This window comes from Peromyscus leucopus, chromosome 1 (assembly GCF_004664715.2).
Source record: "Peromyscus leucopus breed LL Stock chromosome 1, UCI_PerLeu_2.1, whole genome shotgun sequence".
In the NCBI taxonomy this organism is placed as follows: Eukaryota; Metazoa; Chordata; class Mammalia; order Rodentia; family Cricetidae; genus Peromyscus; species Peromyscus leucopus.
In genome coordinates this window covers 153,002,554-153,021,154 of record NC_051063.1, presented here as the reverse complement: position 1 = coordinate 153,021,154, position 18,601 = coordinate 153,002,554, and the positions used below count along the sequence as shown (strand labels likewise).

At 41.3% G+C, this 18,601-nt stretch overlaps 1 protein-coding gene across 3 annotated transcripts in view; it reads right to left on the bottom strand.

Annotated features, from left to right (window-relative positions):
* Uevld (UEV and lactate/malate dehyrogenase domains) overlaps positions 1-18,601 on the bottom strand; it is a 39,916-nt gene that overhangs the window by 11,486 nt on the left and 9,829 nt on the right. For 2 of the 3 annotated variants that reach the window (XM_037199056.1, XM_028860274.2), the window contains exons 2-9: positions 17,281-17,365; positions 16,622-16,687; positions 12,036-12,199; positions 10,895-11,030; positions 9,328-9,446; positions 6,732-6,834; positions 3,731-3,901; positions 837-1,010 (exon numbers count right to left, since the gene is read on the bottom strand). In XM_037199056.1, the coding sequence (XP_037054951.1) occupies positions 837-1,010; positions 3,731-3,901; positions 6,732-6,834; positions 9,328-9,446; positions 10,895-11,030; positions 12,036-12,199; positions 16,622-16,687; positions 17,281-17,293 (946 nt within the window). In that variant the 5' untranslated portion in view covers positions 17,294-17,365. The remainder of the gene's footprint in view (positions 1-836; positions 1,011-3,730; positions 3,902-6,731; positions 6,835-9,327; positions 9,447-10,894; positions 11,031-12,035; positions 12,200-16,621; positions 16,688-17,280; positions 17,366-18,601) is intronic. The other variant, XR_003733481.2, reaches the window with a different exon arrangement.

The window sequence follows — 18,601 nt, the reverse complement described above, 5'->3', positions numbered from 1 at the left end:
CTTGTATTCTGGTTTACATGTGTGTATGTGTGTGTATGTGTGTGTGTGTGTGTGTGTGTGTGTGTGTGTGTGTGTGTGTGTGTGATTAACTTAGGGCAGCTGCAGTGCTATCTCCTGACCAGCCTGGCTTCACAACACGGAACAAGGTGTAACGGGAGGCATCTCAAATACAAAGGCCTTCTTTGGGGAGAAGAAAAGGGATTCGTTTTTGTTTCCATACAGTGAGCCAAAGCGATGCTTTTATGATAGCGAGAGAACAAGCAGCTTGTTAAAAAGGCCACAGGCTGAAAATTCTTTCAGAAAAAAAAGAAACAAACCAGAGGCATGCATTTAGGAAGGAAGACTTAGCTTAGGAAAAATAAACAAAGTTGGATGTGGAGAGAGTAATGGGGATTTCTAAATGCTTCAAGTGTATTGAAATATTTAAATAGAAAATTAATACTTTAAAACTAATTCTAGACTCCAAAATTCAATTCAAAATATAAAACCTGACTAAGAGGTCTTTCATTAAGCTCAAGGAAAACAAATATATGAGTATGACAGAGGCCGGGTTGTAACTCAGTGGTAGTGTACCTGCCTAACACACATGAAGCCCTAGGTTCAATTCCCAGCACCACACACACACACAAGCACACACAGGTGCACATGCATGCACACCAGCACCACACACACACACACACACACACACACACACACAGCAAATGATGCTCATAAAGGTTCGTTAACAGAAGGCATTCACTAAGCTCCACAATTCTAAGGTCCTGAATAGAATAGACTATTCCCGAATAGTCATGACTTCAGAGTATAAGCAGCAAAATTAATAATGATATACTTACCTTTATTTTCTCCCTGTTCACCAATAACCCATATTTCTTTGCCTGAAGTCTGTGCCTTCAAAACATTCGTAATAATGTATTGTAATCTCTGTGAATCCAGATTGCATCCAATCCCAATCACTCGATTTGCAGGAAATGTGCTCAGTTTCCATGTCACATAGCTCATGATTTCCACTAAATGTTACACAAAGAGAAAATTTAAAGATTACAAAAAAAAAAAAAAAAATATGCTTCTATCCAAGCTCACAAGGAAAGTACTATTTCACTAGTGGAGCATGTTAGAGCCTCCACAGACTCTCAAAGTCTTAAACGAACTGAAGCATTATACTCCCTGAGGCAGGGTCTGCTACATAGTCTAGTTGGCCTTGAACTTCCAATCTTCCCCCCTCCACTCCTGAGTACTGGGATTACAGAAGTGCACCAACATGGCTGGTAGTATGTTTATAAAGTGTATTGAAAACACTAGCCAGGTTAAGGCATTTTTATATAATTTTCTCATGAAACATGAGGGTAGAAAAATAAATAAGTTCCCAGAACAGTTAAACAAGAAAGGTGAAAACTGGGTATAGAAAGCAGGAAAATAATAATTTCATTTCAATGAAGCATTAATTATCTGTGTGCGTGTGTGCCCATGTGAATGTGCAGGGTTTTGAACCCAGGGCCTCATCATGAGAGGCAAGCACTCTATCATCAAGCCATATCCCCAGCCCAATAATCTCATTTCACAGATACAATTTCTTTTATGTTTTAGGCTTAAATTAAAATACCTGTTCATGTATTATTATGAGTCTAGCACCTTGAAAAAAAAAAACTCCCCTTTTTCTTATGTGACAAAAGGACCTCAGGATTTAAAGAGACCAATGTCTCTGACAATTATAGATGAAACACAGAACTCTGGAACATTTCTAACAGGTGCTTAGTTATTGAGCCCACACTACCTAACTCTTTGGAAACACTTATTTCTTTCAACAATCTATAAAATATAAAATGTTAAAGACCCGACAGTGAGGGTGTGAGATGGTGCAATGTAAAGGTAGTTGCCATTAAGCCTGACAATCTGAGTTCAATGCCCGGAAGCCACGTGGTGAAAGCAGAGCTGTCCTCTGACATTCACACACATTGGGTACGTGTGTGCACGCGCGCGTGCACACACACACACACACACACACGCACACACACTCACACACACACACTCACACACATTGGGTACGTGTGCGCGCGCACACACACACACACACACACTCACACACAAACACACTCACACACACACACACACACGTAAAAAAGTTTCTTTGAATATACAATGATATGTTTCTTCACATCTTTGTAACACCAGAGACTTAAGTTATCTTACACATAAATGCCACTACATGTTTCCCTTGGGGGTTATAACCATTTTCTCACGGAAGGAGGTATGGCTAACAACTGGAAGACAATATCACATTTTGTCGGTGGCCATGTCAGAGGAGCTGCAGCCAGCAATGGAGCTTAGGGAGTTCAATTCACTGAGCAGCAAAGCTACAGCCAATAAACCCTAGAGAAGCAAAGGTCCGGGACTGTCTCCAGGATGCCCCTTGCTTCTGCTGTGCTTCCTCCTGCTGGCTGCTACCCTGTTCCTGCCGTATTTGGCACGGTGATTACTATGTGAAAGGATCCCACTGTATCTAGTACAGTGTGATTGTTCCATAAGAAAATTCCACTCCTCACTGGGCAATTTAATTACAGATTATAATGAAGATGATTTTTACAAGAGCAATGAAACTTAGTTGAATCTATGATTTAATTAAACATTTTGAGTCAGCCTAAAAGATACAGGTGATTGGGACAATTAGTAAAGATGATTACGAAAATGGTTTAGGTTATTCTGCCTGTTGCTCCAATAAGAGATACAAAAAAGACAAAGATAGGCTAGACGTAACCTTCCCCTTTGTTAGATGTGAGATTGCAGAGGATGGAAAATAAGAACAAGGAAGTTTCATGCATTATAGAGCCATGAATTCTGCCTGTGGAAAAGGCTGATGATCAAAGAAAGCAATTAAGCCCCTACACCCAGGGTTAGGCCTGAGTGCCTTGGTCATGTAGCTTGAAGAATTAATCACAGGTTTCAGTATGCACCTTGGAAAAAAACAAAATTGTGAAAGGAAATTAAATGACCCTATTGTGTGTAAAGAATAAAGAAAAAGATGGTTAGCTAGACCACTTGTTTAAAGTTTTTTATAGGATAGAAATCTGCTACATTGAAACTGTAAACAGCCGCCTGCCAGTACAAAATGAACTGACTGAAATAAATTTGGCTTGCTTAAAACTTTGCTAATCAGTAATAAAAGAATCACTGCTTTGGGGTGAAGATGTTATGGTGGGAAAATCAGTACAAAGGAAAATTTTAACTACTTGTGGGCTTCTAAGGAAAACGTGATCTTAACATGATTTCCTCTTATGTAAAGATTTTAATGTGTTTTTGGAAAATATGTAACTTGTAGTTATGACGTAATCTTTTCTTACATAGAAATCTTTGTTTTAGGTGGTAAAAAGGGGATTAAGGGGGAAATACAGAACAGAAAAAGCAGCAGAAAGAAAATAATGAAGAGTTAAGCTTTGGTCCTCAGGAAAGTCTCCTATGCGTGTATGCAGTCCTCTTCAGTTTCTCTGACCTGCTGAGAGCGGGTTTTCTCGGCAACATTTCATGAAACGCTGGGTTGTAACCTTGGTAATAACAGTTATAAGGAGTAACCGTTATGAGAATATGGATGTATGTACTGTTCATTGTAAGAGCAGTCTTACTGAATATCTCTTTATTTACCACAGTGCTTTGGCTTTTTTTTTTTTTTAAATCAGCAATAGCAATTATACTGATGATCTGGACCATCATTTGAATTTAAAATAAAACCCTTTACCTGGTTGAGATGCAACAAGGAAGACAGCATGTTGACTATAATGTCCCAGAGCTGGGACAAGAGCTCTGAACATGTCCACGTTGCTTTGCACGGCATGCAGGTAGGACTCGGAACCACCCAAAGAGTTGGCTGTGAAGATCACCACCTTGGAATGAGCAGAGGCAGACAAATCTGATGAACAAAAAGAAACAGTCTGAGTTCAAGACAGTATACACTAATGCTAGTACATGATAAAAATGTTCTCTATTCTATGAACAAAGAGCCTTCAGGCATACATGCCCCTATAGCTATCCATCAGAACACTGAAGAGCAACAGCATGGATCCCAGGGCCAAGCATGGTGGTACACAGCTGTGATCCAGCACTTGGGAGGTAGAAGCAGAATGGCTTCAAGTTGGAGGCCAGCCTGGGATACATAACGAGACAGGCAGGAGGTTAGAAAGAGCCAGCACCAGCACACAGAGACTGAGTTTTCTATGTAATTCACAATTCTTAAAGGAGAAATGAATAATGTGCTATAGGTAAAATGAACTGACAGCCACTGGCCTCTACTGTGAGTCTGGGAGCCACAGGATTCCTTGAAAGTGACAGTGCTAGAAGCGGGGAGAACGGGAGGAGGACTGAGCACAAAGTGAAGTGACTTGGGTAAGTCAGCAGAGGGGCTGGAAGTCAGGCCCAGGCAGGCTGGTTGCAGACTCTATGTTATTAAGCCCCCTTGGAAGAATGAAAACTGGTACCTGGAGAGGTTAGGAAGCTTGTACAGAGCATCAAAAATCAGTGACCAGTTCAATGTACAACACTACGCCTTGGCTTCAACCTGATTTGCCAGAGTCCTCCTCTTCCTTCTCTGGCTTCCTCTGCCTTGAATGATAAAAATGTCCTCATCCTCACAGGTAATTCTGAGTCTCTGCTTGGTGGCAAGTACCATGTACTGTACATTTCTTTCAAAGACTCTGTTCTTTCAAGTATTCAATTATTTCACCACTTACCAATGGCTAATGAGATGCACGGGGGGAAAAAGGATTTCCTTAGGTTCCTAAACAGTCTCTTCCTCTAGGGACGGGTACTAAAGAGTCAGTCCTACAGGATCTGAAGAGTTAAAATGTCCCTTAAGAACTTCAGGACTGGGAACAACTGGCACACGAGAATATCCAGCTCCCTGAGGAGCTTTCCGTGGCCATTAAAGCAACTACAGTGCTCTCTCAGATGAGGAAAATGAGCTAACTGTCTCCTCTAGGGATCCGAAAGCTTGCTGAACTGTGACTTTAGAACAGACAGGCAAGCCAACTTCTCTGACCACCATCAGTACATCCTAGTTTGGGGAACTGCTTGATACATTATTTGGAAAACAGTCTTTTGAATATAAGAGACCGAAGGAAAGACAAAAGATGCCCACACAACTGTGGCATGTACAAGCTGGTCTTATATATAACAGGTAGAAATGTTTTAGGAAACACATTTGTTCAGTGATCTGTCTTTATTATTTTAAGTTTTATTTTTAATGTATGCATCTGTGTGTGTATGCCATGTGTGGGTGCCTGTGGAGGCTGTCGGAACCCCTGGAGCTAGGATCACAGGCAGTTGAGAGATGCCTCATCTGGGTGCTGGGAACCAAACTTGAGTCCTCTGCAAGAGCAGTTTGTGCTCTTATCCACTGAGCCAGCTCTCCAGGCGTGGTGGGCTTGTTTTTAAAATTATGCACTCCTGGTCAAATATTTTTAAACCCGCATCCCCAAATATGGTATTTTTCTAGGTAAATATATCTGCACTAATATGATGTTAATACACAATAAAATTACCTAGCCTCAGTGGCAGGTGCCTAGTTACCACTGAGTGGGAGAGGCAGGACGGGCAGCGGGGAACTGCGAGACTGAGGCCCCCCCACACACACAAAGGATGAGACAGCAAGAAGAACTTTTTTTTTCTTTTTCTTCTTGTGGGTGTGGGATTGAATCCAGGGCCTCATACACGATAGGTAAGTGTTCTACCATTTACTGCCTAAAATAACATTTCAAATCTTATTTATTGGACAACAACCTTTTTGTTCTTATTGGAACTCGTGATAAGTACGGTTTGAGTATAATCAAAGAGAACTGAGTGTCTTCGTTAGTCTCGGGTTAGCACTTCTCTGCACCACGGCAGACAGTGCGTTCCCGTTACAGCTGAGAAACTGAACTTACTTTTTTTTTTTTTTTAATGTATGAGTGCTCTGTCCATGTGTATGCCTGCATGACAGAAGAGGTCAAAATCCTGTTATAGATGGTTGTAAGCCACCACATGTGTGCTGGGAATTGAACTCAGGACCTCTGGAAGAGTAGCCAGTGCTCTTAATCTCTGAGCCATCTTTTTAGCCCCGAAACTGAGCTTTCATTGTTGAGAGATCACTTAAACTGCGAATGCCAGGCTATAATGTGGCTGAGCTAAGGTGCAAACCGCATCTGCCTGACTCTAAAGTCAGTGCTCTGAACCATTATATCCCGAGAAAGGAAGTGACCATAGAAATGCTTATTTGGAGATGTAAGTCAGAGAAAAAGAATAAAAATTTTGACCAATTAGAATGAGTCTGAATGGTATTTGCTCATTTGACTCCTGCTAATATATCCGGTTACAACTGGTATAAGACTTTTGATAAATCCACTGATTTATTTCCAAGTCTTTGTTTCTCAACATGTAAAACAAGGAATTTGGAACAGATGATCTTCATGGTACTTTTCAGCCTTAAAATTCTAGGACCTGGACTGGAGAGACTACTCAGTGGATAAAGGCTCCTGCCACTGAACTTGACAACCTGAGTCTGATCCCCAGGACCTACATGCAAGGAGAGAACCAACTCTTGAAGGTACACAATGCTATGGTACATGTGTGCACGTCCCGACCAAAGTAAGTGAAAATATAATTTAAAAAATCTAGGACTTAATTCTCAGTTCCATAAATAAATAAATAATCTAAGAAGCAATTGCTAGAGCAAGTAACATAACCATCTTTAAATAGAATAATCAAACCTTTGCTGATCTCTACATTAGGCAGGTTGAAGATATCAAGGTCCATCGTCCCTTGGTTAGTCCCATCAGAGAGGTCTAAAAGGATCAGCTTGTCGGCAATGCCCTGTGTGAAAAAATTAGAACAAGAGCAGCATTCTACAGACTTAGCCAGCTCCTCAATATGAGCTGAGAAAGACCAAAGGAAGCCTCCTGAACTACTTGAGAATGACAAATAACACAATAGCAATGAAGGAGGTGTGCAACAGGACACTATTATGTGAGGGACACTACCCTTCAGGCTTGACTACTGACTAGCAGACCTAACATGGCTTACTCAGGAGGCAAACTATCTTCTTCTAATGGAATGAATGAGAAAGGGGACATGGTGTACTAGGTAGGCATGCTACTGTTCCTCTTGAGTCAGATATTTGCTGTAGTAGCTTGTTGTTGTTATTGTTCTTTCTTCTTTCTTCCTTTCTTCCTTTCTTCCTTTCTTTCTTTCTTTCTTTCTTTCTTTCTTTCTTTCTTTCTTTCTTTCTCTCTCTCTCTCTCTCTCTCTCTCTCTCTCTCTCTCTCTCTTTCTTTTCTCTCTCTCTCTCTCTCTCTTTAAAATTTTTCTAAGACTTGGTTTCTCTATGTAGTCCTGGCTGGCCTTAAACTCACAGAGATCCACCTGCCTCTGCCTCCCTGGTGCTAGATTAAAGACATGCACCACCACACCCGCTTAGTATATGTTCTTTTTTGTTGTTGTTGTTGGTTTTTCAAGACAAGGTTTCTCTGTGTAGTTTTGGTGCCTATCCTGAATCTTGCTCTGTAGACCAGGCTGGCCTCGAACTCATAGAGATCCACCTGGCTCTGCCTCTGGAGTGCTGGGATTAAAGGCATGCGCTACCACCCCATAGTATCTGTTCTTATCTTAAACAGTCTAGAATGATTTGGGAGTCTATTTTAGCATATCATTCCTTGCTTAAAAGTAAAAACTCATGCCAGGTTTCTTCAAAACAAACAAACAAACAAACAAGTACTCTCTATGTAGAGAAAGATAAATATAAGAGAGAGAGAGTGTGTGTACCACAAACCTAAGGTCAAATCCTGCTGTCATGCATTATTTTCCCCAAAAATGTCCCAGAAAATTACTTCCCATGCCTGTGAATGGCTCCCTGAGCAGTATGGTGAGCAGATTGTAAATAACAGCCAGTAAATGCCTAAGAGTCTCTGTAGGTGGGAATGGGAGCCCTTAGGTCTAAAGGACCCAGGGACATACTAAGCATCACCAGAAGAGGCTAAGAAAGCAACTCCATTTGTTGTCTGTTAGCTATACACTGGCCAAATCACTGAACTTAGCCTTACTTCTGGTGTTTGTGAGATTAGTAAGTATATGGCACAGGGCCAGACATGATAGTCCTTTCTAAATCATAGCTATCAATCTTATTATTGTGAACCACACTAGGAAAATGCAAAGAAAGTATGTATTCCCATCCTCATTTAGTACACACAAAGATCCAAAAGTGTGAGAATAAATTAGTACAGCTGACATAGCAGAAATCTCTCTCTCTCTCTCTCTCTCTCTCTCTCTCTCTCTCTCTCACACACACACACACACACACACACACACACACACACACACACACACACGAGCGCGCGCTCTTAATTGAGGCAGAGTTTCTCTGTGTAACCCTAGTTGTCCTGGAACTCTCTATGCAGATCAGGTTGGCCTTGAACTCAGAAATTTGCCTGCCTCTGCCCCATAAGAGCTGGGACTAAAGGTGTGTACCACTTATGCTTAGCTCAATTTAACAATTTCTATCAAAAATTTAAAACATTTTAGAAATTAAAAAAAAAATCAGTAAATTATGTAATCCACTAGTCTCATTTATAGGAGTTATCCTACAAAAGTACTAGCACATGTGAAAAATGACACAATATGTATAGATACTCAAGATGAGAATAAACCCAAGGATTCACTTTGAAGAAGGGCTCAGGCTATATACTGTACCGGTGTGTCATCAGTGAGATGCTGATCACCAGGCTGCAGTAAAATGAAGATTTAGCAGAAGACTATGCATTTCTAACCAATTCTTAGGAGACAGATGCCAGTGTTACCGCTCTTCAAGTCACACTCTGAAAGCCAGGTGTGGCTGAAACTGCCTGTAATCCCAGCGTTCAGGAGGCTGAGGAAGCAGACTATTTAAGAGCAGGCTGGGTTGCACAGCATCACTCTGGTAATGATCTAGACAACAGGTTACAATCCCCAGAAACCCATGCAAATAAATGTGGGGTGGGAATGGCAGCCCACATGTAATTGCAGCCTCAGAAGGCAGAGACAGAGGATCCCAGAATAAACTGGCTGGTGAGACTAGTCATATCGTCCAGCTGTGTGTTTGACTGAAAGATCCTGCCTTGATGCATAAAGTGAAAGAGCAATTGAAGATGATTCCCCACATCAACCTTAGGTTTCCACATGCACAAGTACACTTGTGTACACATACCCACAATGTGTACTTACACGTGCCAAAAATGCATATACACACATGCCATACACACATACATGAAAAAATGGAAAAAATTAAAATTCAATGGAAGTATAGCTATGCTTCCAGCCACTAGGTTTACATACCTTTGCTGAAATTGCCAATGTGCAGGCAATACCCAAATCTCCACTTCCAACCACAGTAATTTTATTGTGTATTTTATTCTCATGATTTGTCCAGCCCCTTGAATTTATGTCTGAGACACCTATGGGAAAAAAAAAAAATCATCCTGAGAATTAAAAAGTAATATTAAAAAAAAACCTTTTAACATTTTATGAGCTTGGTGAGGTGGCATACATTTATAATCCCAGCACTCAAGAAGGTGAGGTAGGATTGCAAGTTCAAGACTAGCCTGACCCACACAGTATGACCTTGTTCCTCTGTCCTCCTCCCTCCAAAAAACCCTTTCAAACATCTTCTTAAAAATAAACAACCTTCAAAAGCTCCTATAGAGATTCTATAGATTAATTAAAAAGCAAAACAAAACAAAAAAACCAACCAACTTGCTGAACTAAGGAGGGCAAGGACAGGAGCCTGAAACTAAGCATGGCAGCTCACTCCTACAAGCCCGGCGACCAGGAGACGGAGGCAGTGCCTGGGTCACACAGTGACACCTCGTCTAGGGAGCAGGGGGCGTAAGACGGGGAGGCTGGGCACTTCTGTGCATGCCTGTAATCCCAGCAACTGTGAGGAGGCAGAAAGGTCAGGAGGAGTTCAGGGTGATCTGCAGCTACACGGTGTTTGAGGCCAGGCAGAATTACCTGAGATCCAACTCAGACTAAAACATTGCACTCCCCCGCCCCGAGAAAAACGGTGTCTTATGTCGAATGCTGTTTTACATAGAGGTTCTCCTTTTTAAAAACAGTGTTATAAACATTTAAAACTTTTTATTTGGGGTTGGAGAGATGGCTCAGTGGTTAAGAGAACAGGTTGCTCTCCCAGAAGACCTGGGTTCAATTCCCAGCACCCACATGGCAGCTCACAACTTTCTAAAACTCCAGTTCCAGGGGATGCAACACCCTCACACAGAAATACATGCAAGTAAAACACCGACACACATAAAAAATAAAAAGGAATCGTTAAAAAAAGAGTGGGAGAGCACAAGGAGAGGGTTCAGGGTGAACAGGATAGAAATACATTGTGCACATGTATGGAAATGTCATCCTGAAACCCACTATTCCGCATAATTGTTATATGCTAGTAAAAGACCGAGGAAGACACTCAACATTGACCTTGGACCTCAGCATTTACAAAAATCCTACTGAAAATTTCTACATGAATATATGGCTTTATCCCCAATAAGAAACTCAGACTTATACACTTCTGGTCCCATATACTGAATAAGCCAAAAAGCTACAGAAACATGTAATGATAAAGGTTTGGATAATTAATTTATGAGGGGCTCTGAACAAAGCAAGAACTATTTTATCCATCTATGTAAGAGTGACATTTTTACATTTTAAAAAACCTTAATTGGCAATACCTTATGACTGATGTAGAGGAATTTTTATTAAACATATATATACATATATATACACACACACACACATATTCATATACTTATTTACTGAATTTAAGTAGCAAAGAGTGTGGAACACTAGTGAGAAATTCTAACTTCTCAACTGTTAAGGTGATCTGACTGAGAATACAAACCTTCCGTGATTTTTGCAATATAGGCTAGCAAGTCGACCTGCTGCGCTTCATTGGATGATGGCACCGAATAAAGAGGAAGTTCCTCTTGAAACTTGGTGATCATTTCTTTAATTAATCCAACAATGACAGATTTAGGCTGAAGAATACAGGCAAAGGGAAAGTTACACACCATTTTTTCTAAAGAACACTAGTTTGATATTGTCAGTCAGTCAGGTGACCCTTGAACAATGCGCAGTTGAAAACTTACATTACTGATTCCCCCAGACTTCCTTCTGAGAGCCTGCTCTTCGTCTTCAGTATAATCCCTGTCTGTTTCCTTTCTTCATCAGTGCTGGGAACTGAACTCACAGCCTTGTGTGCGCTAGGCAAGTACTTTACACTGAGTTGCATGCTCAGCCTTGGAGGCCATACCAATAACAAAAATAACACATGCTTTGTATGCTATATCTACTATATAGTGAAAAACGCATGGCAGACATCCCATGTCATCTTTTAGTATTACACAAAATAATCAGAGAACCATGAGAAACCTCACATGATGGAAACATCAATGGTATAATAATACGCCACATGGTACAGCTCACTTTATGCAGTTTTAATACTGTATGTTTATTCACACTGTTGTTACATGTAAATGGTACCATGTGTGATTTATTTATTTATTTATTTATTTATTTATTAGTTTTTCGAGACAGGGTTTCTCTTGTGTAGCCCTGGCTGTCCTGGAACTCACTCTGTAGACCAGGCTAGCCTTGAACTCAGAAATCTGCCTGTCTCTGCCTCCCAAGTGCTGGTATCAAAGGCATGCACCACAACCATGTGGGATCTTTGAGCATCAGAGTACATTGTGTGGATGAACACATATAAGCTGGCTTTTTTTTTTTTTCTTTTTTTGGCTTTTCAAGACAGGGTTTCTCTGTGTAGTTTTGGTGTCTGTCCTGAATCTTGCTTTGTAGACTAGGCAGAAGCAGTAGATCTCTAAGTTTGAAGTCAGCCTACATGATAGACCCTGACTCAAAAACAAAACAATAAATAAATAAGAAAGGAAGGCAGGAAGATGCAGTATGTTTACTTGTACTACCAAGATCAAAGACAAACATTCAGAAAACAAAACTTTAAAGAAAATCCAATTTGATCTTACATGGCTCCAGTTTTGGAGGTAGGGCAAGTATATTCTGCCTTTGGCATCCACATGTTTTCCAACTGAGATTTCCATGTTTGCAGTTGGCTTCAAGAAGCAAATGGGTGGAGCAAAAGGGTGAGAATCCAAAATCCAGAAGCGAATAGGTATGTTGTATGTATTACCTATTTGAGACAAATAAACAATCATGACACATATGTAGGCATATATAATGCAGCTAGATGGGATTTTAGGAATAGGTAGATATGCACAGTGGTCAGAGCTTATAATTCTATCTAATGATGCTGAGGTAGGAGGATTGTAAGTTTGAAGCCAGTCTAGATATGAAGACCCTACCTCAAAATAAAAAAAGGGCTGAGATGTAGTTCAGCAGTAGAGGCTTTGCCTCGTGTGTGTGTAAGGCCCTGGGTTCAGCTCTAAGTACTGATATAAAAGGAATAAAAGGTTGCCAAGCTTGTACATAACTGACGAATGTAAACCATCCTGCTTTTCATTTTCTCTGCATTGGGAAGAGGGTCTGACCACAGTACCAGCATACCACAGTGAGACTGACAATGGTCAGCTTCTCAATTCAGAAGCCGCTGACAGGATGTGCCGTACCATAAGCTTGGGACACAGAATCTTTTCTATGCAGTTTCCTTTGCTCGGCCCAGGCTCCTCTACTGCAGCTTCTCTACTTTTCTATTTATTCTACACGGAAATTATTTACTTTTCCCCAGCCTGCTTCTCTACTCCAGCGTAAATATCTACTGTGGATTCTCTCTCGTCCCTTTCTACATTCCCCAGCATCAGGTATTACACCTAACACCCTAGCTGCTAAATAAGTCTGTCATATAAATAAGAACGGACAAACAGATGAAAAAGAATAAATGAACCAACTGCAGTCAGATACTTGCCCTCAAGCAGCTCAATAATCACAGGTACTATGAACCATAAACTGAGCTAGATACACGGAACTTAGAAGAGAAGCCGAGTCACCTTTTCTTAGTGACCCTTAAATCCCAGTGTATGTCAGCCTGGCTCCACGAAACTGAAACCATGCAGGTTCCTGGAGCTTAGGGTGGGGTAGGGTCAAAATGCTCTGCATTTTCAACAGCCCAACAGACCCACCCCAAAAATGAGAGTGGGGTAGGCTTCTGAACAACTCCCCCACACACACACACAAATGGTCCACTACTCTTTTAGTAGCACTATTCTTTAGAAGTGCTCCATATTCTTTTCAGAAAAAGAAGCAGGCTTATGGTAACAGGTCAAAGATGAGTCAATGGGTCTAACCAGTTGCCTGGTGTGTGGGGCCCTGGGTTCAATCTCCAGCGCTGCAATTATGTTAGGTTGGGATTGATGGAGGCCACGTGAAAATGCGAGACTGAGCTCAACAGAGGCGACTGTCCTCTGCCTAGAACAATAAAGGAAGGACTGTGCCCAGGCACAGGCAGCTTCAAGAGGGAACTTTTAGGGTGGAAATTTTTACTGGTAGACTTGTTCTTTGTAGTCTCAGGGCCAAGTAACGCCAGTGGATATTGTTCTCACGTCCTGACCCAGTCAGTCCTGCTCCTGGCTGCCTGCAGGCAGGTGCTCTTACCACCACCTGAGAGTTCCTCAACTCTTTTGAGGCTCTTTGTTTAACCCTTCACAGCAAAATAAACCACTCTGGAGGAAGAAAGAGGTAAGAAGGAACCTGACTGCATGCTCTTTCGATTTTAATCACATAGGTCATACCTTCCAAGAATCCGTGTCTGCCTTGGTTGCCACAAAACCCAAAGCTAAATGCAATGTAAGTGAAAACCAAACTTTGACTAGACATCTAAAAGTATACATTAACTATTTTATCCTTAACACTTATTCCTGCTTCACAGTCTAACTATGTCTTACACTCCTTGAGAACACTCCTCTCAGAACCAGGATGCCTACTTCTACATATTAGCCGTGTGATTTTACCCAAGTTACTTAACTTCTTTTTGCCTCAATCCTTTCCTCTATAAAATGAGAGTAATATTTGTTCTTATTTCATAGCATTGTTGCGATGAAATCCGTGTATATAAAATGCCTGTTACAGTACCTGACATGGCAAACACTATGAGTTGGACTTTTAAACCTACTTGGAAGTAAGTCGAATGTAAATAGTTCTCTTCTTCATTATAATCTTTTTCTCACTATGGAAACCCTCTTTCAACTGAAAGCTACTTTTCTCATTTTGCTTCCTTCCCACTAAGCACAATACTCAGCCATAACTATATATTCTATAAACACGGAAAGCACTTTGGCCATATCTCTCACGATTCAGATGCAATGCAACAGGGTCTAGACATTTCTTTAAAGCTTCCCTTACCATGCTGATATGCAACCAGGACTGCAATTAGCACATTATAGACATGTTAAAACCTGGCAATGTACTGATTTTATATTGGCCTTCCTCAGAACCATCCCCTGTGGCTTTTACCTAAGTTTTTACAATGTGGGTATGGGCATACTCCTATCTATTGATCCATAGAAAAATCCTATGATTATAAAACCATGTGATCACAGACTATAAAGGAACCAACAAGCATAAAGATACACCATCATGCTCTTCCAGAAGGTAGTTACTGGCCAATGGTGACATATCTGAGGTAGGGTTTTCCAAGTGCAATAACTAGTCATGAAATGTGTAGAGCCCTAGGTTTGATTTCTACTGGAGAAGGGGAATTTTGCAAACAGCTCTTCTGATGAAGACTTGGCATAAAGATCAATGGCCTAACCACAAGATTATAGGAAAGGCAGAGTATCGATGAACTCCACAACAATGATGGTATTAAGATAACCCCTTCTTGGGGCTGGGGTGTGGAATGTAGCACAGTAGTAGAGGGCTCGCATGTGAGATGTTTAGGATTTAAAACCCAGCTTTGTGAGGGGCTACCACAATACCTAGAAACTGTGATTATTAAAATGATAAAACTGAAATCAGCAGAGTATTAAGAATTATCCTCTTGCCTCAAAACCAATGACCTGAATCCATTTCCTTCCCCGTCTTTTCTTTCCTCATTCCCTTCCCTTTCTTCTTAATGTCTAAGGAAGGAAAGCAGAGAACACAAGTCACGACTCTCAGGTGTGAGTGAAGTTCCAACAGTCAGAAAACTGGCTGAGATCCCGGCAGGAGAGAGGTAAGGAAAGCAAAGACAGGTGAGCTCTGTCTGCCCTGCCTCCCACCCTGCAGCCTCTGCAGAGCCCATGGCCAAGGCTTTCATCTTCAATCACAGGCAGAAAAAGCCTCTGCGTGCTTATGGAAGGTCACACTGGCTGGGAAGACAGGAATTAGGGAGGCTTGCTATGGTCTAGGAATTAACACAGGGAAACGCCTGATATTTAAAGAAGTCTTCCAAAACCTCACTGTCCATTGCTGAACCCCTTCTTAAAAGACTTTTCTTCTATTTGATTGCATCTCCCAAAGCCTTCTTCTCAGTCCACCGACTCTTTCTAGTTCATTTATTCCTATGCCTTCTAGTCAGTAATCAAGTAAACTAAATCAGGAGAAACACTTCCTGAGGATTTCTAGTAAGTATTAGTTACTGCGTATTAGTCCCTCCAGCTGGTACTCTTTCTGGGCTGATCTTCACTGTGAATGAATGACATTTTGTTTTGTTGGAGATGGGGCCTTCGACTCTTCTGTCTCAGCACCCTAAGTTCAGGATTACAAATGTACTACTTCACACACAGCAACAACAAATGCTGAATGGTGGAATTGTAGGCACTGCTTCAGGAACTATTTTGATTTATTTATTTATTTATTTATTTATTTGGTTTTGTTTGGTTTTTTTTTGAGACAGGGTTTCTCTGTGTAGTTTTGGTGCCTGTCCTGGATCTTGCTCTGTAGACCAGAGGCTGGCCTCGAACTCACAGAGAGATTCACCTGGCTCTGCCTTCTGAGTGCTGGGATTAAAGGCGTGCACCACTGCCAACCAGCCAGGAACTATTTTGAAAATAGAGCTTTGCTGGTGTTTTTCAAATAATATTGTATAATCCATCTTCTTCTATACCAAAGGTTACACTGTTGAACATAACAGTAAATAGGGAACAGTTAAGTATAGACACTGTTAATGATTTTATTCTTTCTTTTTGAGCAAATCCTTACTATCTCAACCTGTCACTGAACTCTAAAATGTCTATTAATGCACCACAACACTAGTGGTGTTCAGCCAGTCACGTGACCAGGCTGAGCTTCCGTTTTTACCTACAGAACAGGTAGAGTGCCACATCACAGAAAGCAGAGGGACAAGCACAGATGTCAGCAGGAAAACACAGGACTCTGATGCTCCATTACTGAGAGCAAGGCTCCCTTTCTCCCCAGTGCATGTCTCCATTTGTCAGGCTCTCTTCTATCCTCAGACCCCACCAACCTCCTGGACACTGTTCAACAAGTGTTTGTTAAACAGAATTAACATTAGTCTAGGCCTTCCTTGATTATACACAGGATCCTGCCAGATCTGGTAAGGTCCTGAACAAACTCAGGCGTACGTAAAAACAGAGTGGTGTGCATCAAAGAATTAAGTTCGTACTAAGTAAGCTGCTCCTGTAGAGAAGTCCCACATTCTCTCGGCTTCTGTACTTACCCTGGTACATAACAGGAATGGTACCAGTGAAATTCAGCAGGTCTTTTTGGGAAGTATCTTTGAAAACTAGAAGAAAGAAAAGTTCCAAAACATCAGTGAGGAGTCCAGAGAACAGTAATCAAAGTGTGCGACTGCACACAGAGACATGCCAAAAACAAACAAACAAACAAACAAGAAAGAGGACACTGAAATCCACGTTCGAAGCCCACCTTCCCCTCTTAAGAGGAATGTAACTTGCCAGACACGGTGTCCTACGCCTGTCACCCAGCACTTGAGAGGTAGAGGCAGGACTGCCATGAGCTCAAAGTCAGTTTGTGCTCTACAATGAGTTCCTGGCCGGCCAGGGGGACATGATCGATCCTGTCTCAAAACCACAAAAGGGCTGGAGTGTAGTTCAGTTGGTAGAATATTTAGCTAGTATGCATGAAGCCCTGGCTTCAACCTCCATCACCAAAGAAAACAGGCAGTGGAGGTGCCTGCCTGTACTGTTAACACTCAGGAGATGGAGGATGGGGATCAGAAGTTCAAGGCTATCCCTGACTACACACGTTCTGAGATTAAAAAAAAAAAAAAGAAAAGACGCATAATTTGGAAGCTCTTTAGACCAAATACTTAGTAATCCAAATAATGCAAGAAGGGCTAGAGGATGCTACTCGTACCGTAGGTGTCCATGGAATATCTGAAGTGCGGGAAAAACGAGTTCAGGTTCTTCAGCTCTTCTACAGTCAGATCCCTGAACTTGTACTGAAATGAGAGGAATGAGCATGGCATAAAAACAAAGCTGTGAACAAGACTAACGCCTGTTGTGTGCCAGGCCCCGAGCAGGACTTTACCATCACAGGTGTCACCAGTATCCGGTTCATTACTAGTTCATTACTAATCAGCATCTCACTCTATAGTTCAGGCTGGCCTCAAGCTGGCCACCTCTGTCTCAGCCACCCAAATGCTAGGAATATAAGTGTGCATCACCAAGTCTTTCTGATCTACTCTTTTAAACCATGGTGCTAAGTAGAGTTTATAACTGCTCCACTTTATAAAAATACAATGAAATCTAGAGAATCTATGCAATTTGCTAAGTTGGATATCAAGTAAAGTAGTAAACCCAAGCTTAACTCCAAGCCTTGGTTAGTTAAATCTAAACGCCTTCAAATAACCTGGAAAGCCTAAGGATGTGAACAGTTCATCACTATTGAACATCCACTTAAAAAAAATTATTAATTTTAATTTATTTAATGTAGTTCTATATGTGTGGGTAGACATGTGGATGGCAGAGGACAACTTTGGGAAGTTGGTTCTTTCCTGCCACCATTTGGGACCAAACTCAAAGTTGTCATGCTGGATGGAAGGTGTCTAACCAGCCCGCTGGTCCCTAACTCTCTTCTGATTGCCTCCTTCGCTAGAGACACCTTGACTTCCCCTCCCACTTTTAGTCCTGTATCCTGAGTTTCAAAGAGAAAATAAATACAAGCAAGAGTTTGCTACCAGCAGGTGAACTGCCTCTTCCTGCCTTTCTTCGGGGCCCTGCAGACAACATGTAACTTCTTTCAACTTATTTTCTTCCCTGCAAAGAGAATAATACCCCCACTCCCTAGACTTGATGAGGATTAAAGGAGGAGAGAAATCTACCAGTATACTGGAAACAGAATCAAGATACTCAGAAATAACTTCAGAAGGTACGAAAGTGACGTTGAAAACTTAACACTGGAAAGACATAAAATGGGAAGCTGGGTTTTTTTTTGGTTGTTTTTTTTTTTTTTTTTTTTTTTTTTTTTTTCCCGAGACAGGGTTTCTCTGTGTAGCTTTACGCCTTTCCTGGAGCTCACTTGGTAGCCAAGGCTGGCCTGGAAAGCTGTTTTAAATGGGAAGATATCCTGTCTTTGTGGATCTGAAAACATCAAGATAGTAATATTGCCCAAAAGATTCAGCAAAATCCCTTAGTGAAACTTCAAATGATTTTTTTGTTTGCTTCTTGTTCTCTAT